Raw genomic sequence first — 1520 nt, 5'->3', positions numbered from 1 at the left:
ATGTCTGTGTCTGTGTGTGTTTCCATGTGCCTATGTGTTTCTGTGTATTTCTGCATGTATATTTTCATGTGTCTGTGTGTGTGTATTTCCATGTGTCTGTGTATGTCTGTGTGTATATCTGTGTGTCTGTGTGTGTCTATGTGTGTGTATGTATTTCCATGTGTCTGTGTGTCTATATGTATCTATGTGTGTGTGTGTGTGTGTGTCTGTGTGTGTCTCTGAGTGTGTGTGTGTGATGTAGGACTTTACTTTCTACTGTAAGACCTGGGCTTTATTTGAAGTAATTTGGGATGTCATCGACATATGTTCACTAGGAAAGTTGCACAAATGCCTTACATTTTAGCAGACTCTCTGCAGATGCTATGACAATAGACTCAAGGGTTCAAGAATAGAAGCTGGGAGACCAGGGAAGAGGCTACAATAACCCATCAGAGAGAGGAGGGTGGCTGGGACTAGGGTAGTTTTGGTGAGGGTGGGAAGAGCGAATTAGATTCTGAGAAACACTGAGGGTACGGCCAAAGGGCTTTCTGATGGTTTGGACCTAGGGAATTAAAGAAATAGAGAAATTGAAAATGGTCCCAGGATTTTGACCTGAACAAAATAAAGACTAAAGAACATCTCACGTCTCCATAATCTTTCCTTTTGTAACACATGTAAATGATCTCTTGGGCATGAAATAGTCCAAGGCCTGTTAGAGACAGTGGACCAAACCCATGTGACCCCAGCTATGTGGAAAGCCTGGGCTTTGCTGGCTGAAGGAGAATTGTCCAACAGTCCTGGGGCACATGAAATGATCCCCTTTCTACCCTCTGGGTTTGGACATGCATGAATAACCATGTGGAGTCCAATTCCAGAGCTGGCAGAGGTCCTGTCACCTGTGTCACAGGAATACGAGAGTGTCCTCCTGCATGTCTCAGAGCATATGCTGTTGAACTGAAGAATTTGGAGCACAATAGAGACATGTCCCTCAATCTCATAATTTCTCTGTGTTCTCAGGTGACTGTGAACGACTAAGCCATGGGAAGATGGGTGAACCAATCATACACAGATGGCTTCATCCTCTTGGGCATCTTTTCCCATAGCCAGACTGACCTTGTCCTCTTCTCTGTGGTTATGGTGGTCTTCACAGTGGCCCTCTGTGGGAACATCCTCCTCATCTTCCTCATCTACATGGACCCTCAACTTCACACCTGGATGTACTTCTTCCTCAGCCAGCTCTCCCTCATGGACCTCATGTTGGTCTGTAACATTGTGCCAAAGATGGCAGCCAACTTCCTGTCTGGCAGGAAGTCCGTCTCCTTTGTGGGCTGTGGCGTACAAACTGGCTTTTTTGTCTCTCTTGTGGGATCTGAGGGGCTCTTGCTGGGACTCATGGCTTATGACCGCTATGTGGCCATTAGCCACCCACTTCACTATCCCATCCTCATGAATCAGAAGGTCTGTCTCCAGATTATTGGGAGCTCCTGGGCCTTTGGGATAATCGATGGAGTGATTCAGATGGTGGCAGCCATAAGCTTACC

At 46.2% G+C, this 1520-nt stretch overlaps 1 protein-coding gene across 1 annotated transcript; it reads left to right on the top strand.

Annotated features, from left to right (window-relative positions):
- Positions 1 to 1017: 1017 nt before the first annotated feature.
- On the top strand, positions 1018 to 1513 carry LOC108525688 (olfactory receptor 2V1-like; the record flags this gene model as incomplete). The annotated part of the gene is made up of 1 exon (XM_017866579.1): positions 1018 to 1513. A coding segment is annotated over exon 1 (496 nt), but the record flags the coding sequence as incomplete, so codon positions are not given.
- Positions 1514 to 1520: the final 7 nt, after the last annotated feature.

Source organism: Rhinopithecus bieti, unplaced genomic scaffold (assembly GCF_001698545.2).
Source record: "Rhinopithecus bieti isolate Rb0 unplaced genomic scaffold, ASM169854v2 repeat_3980, whole genome shotgun sequence".
Lineage (NCBI taxonomy): Eukaryota > Metazoa > Chordata > Mammalia > Primates > Cercopithecidae > Rhinopithecus > Rhinopithecus bieti.
This window is presented reverse-complemented; position numbering and strand designations above follow the sequence as displayed.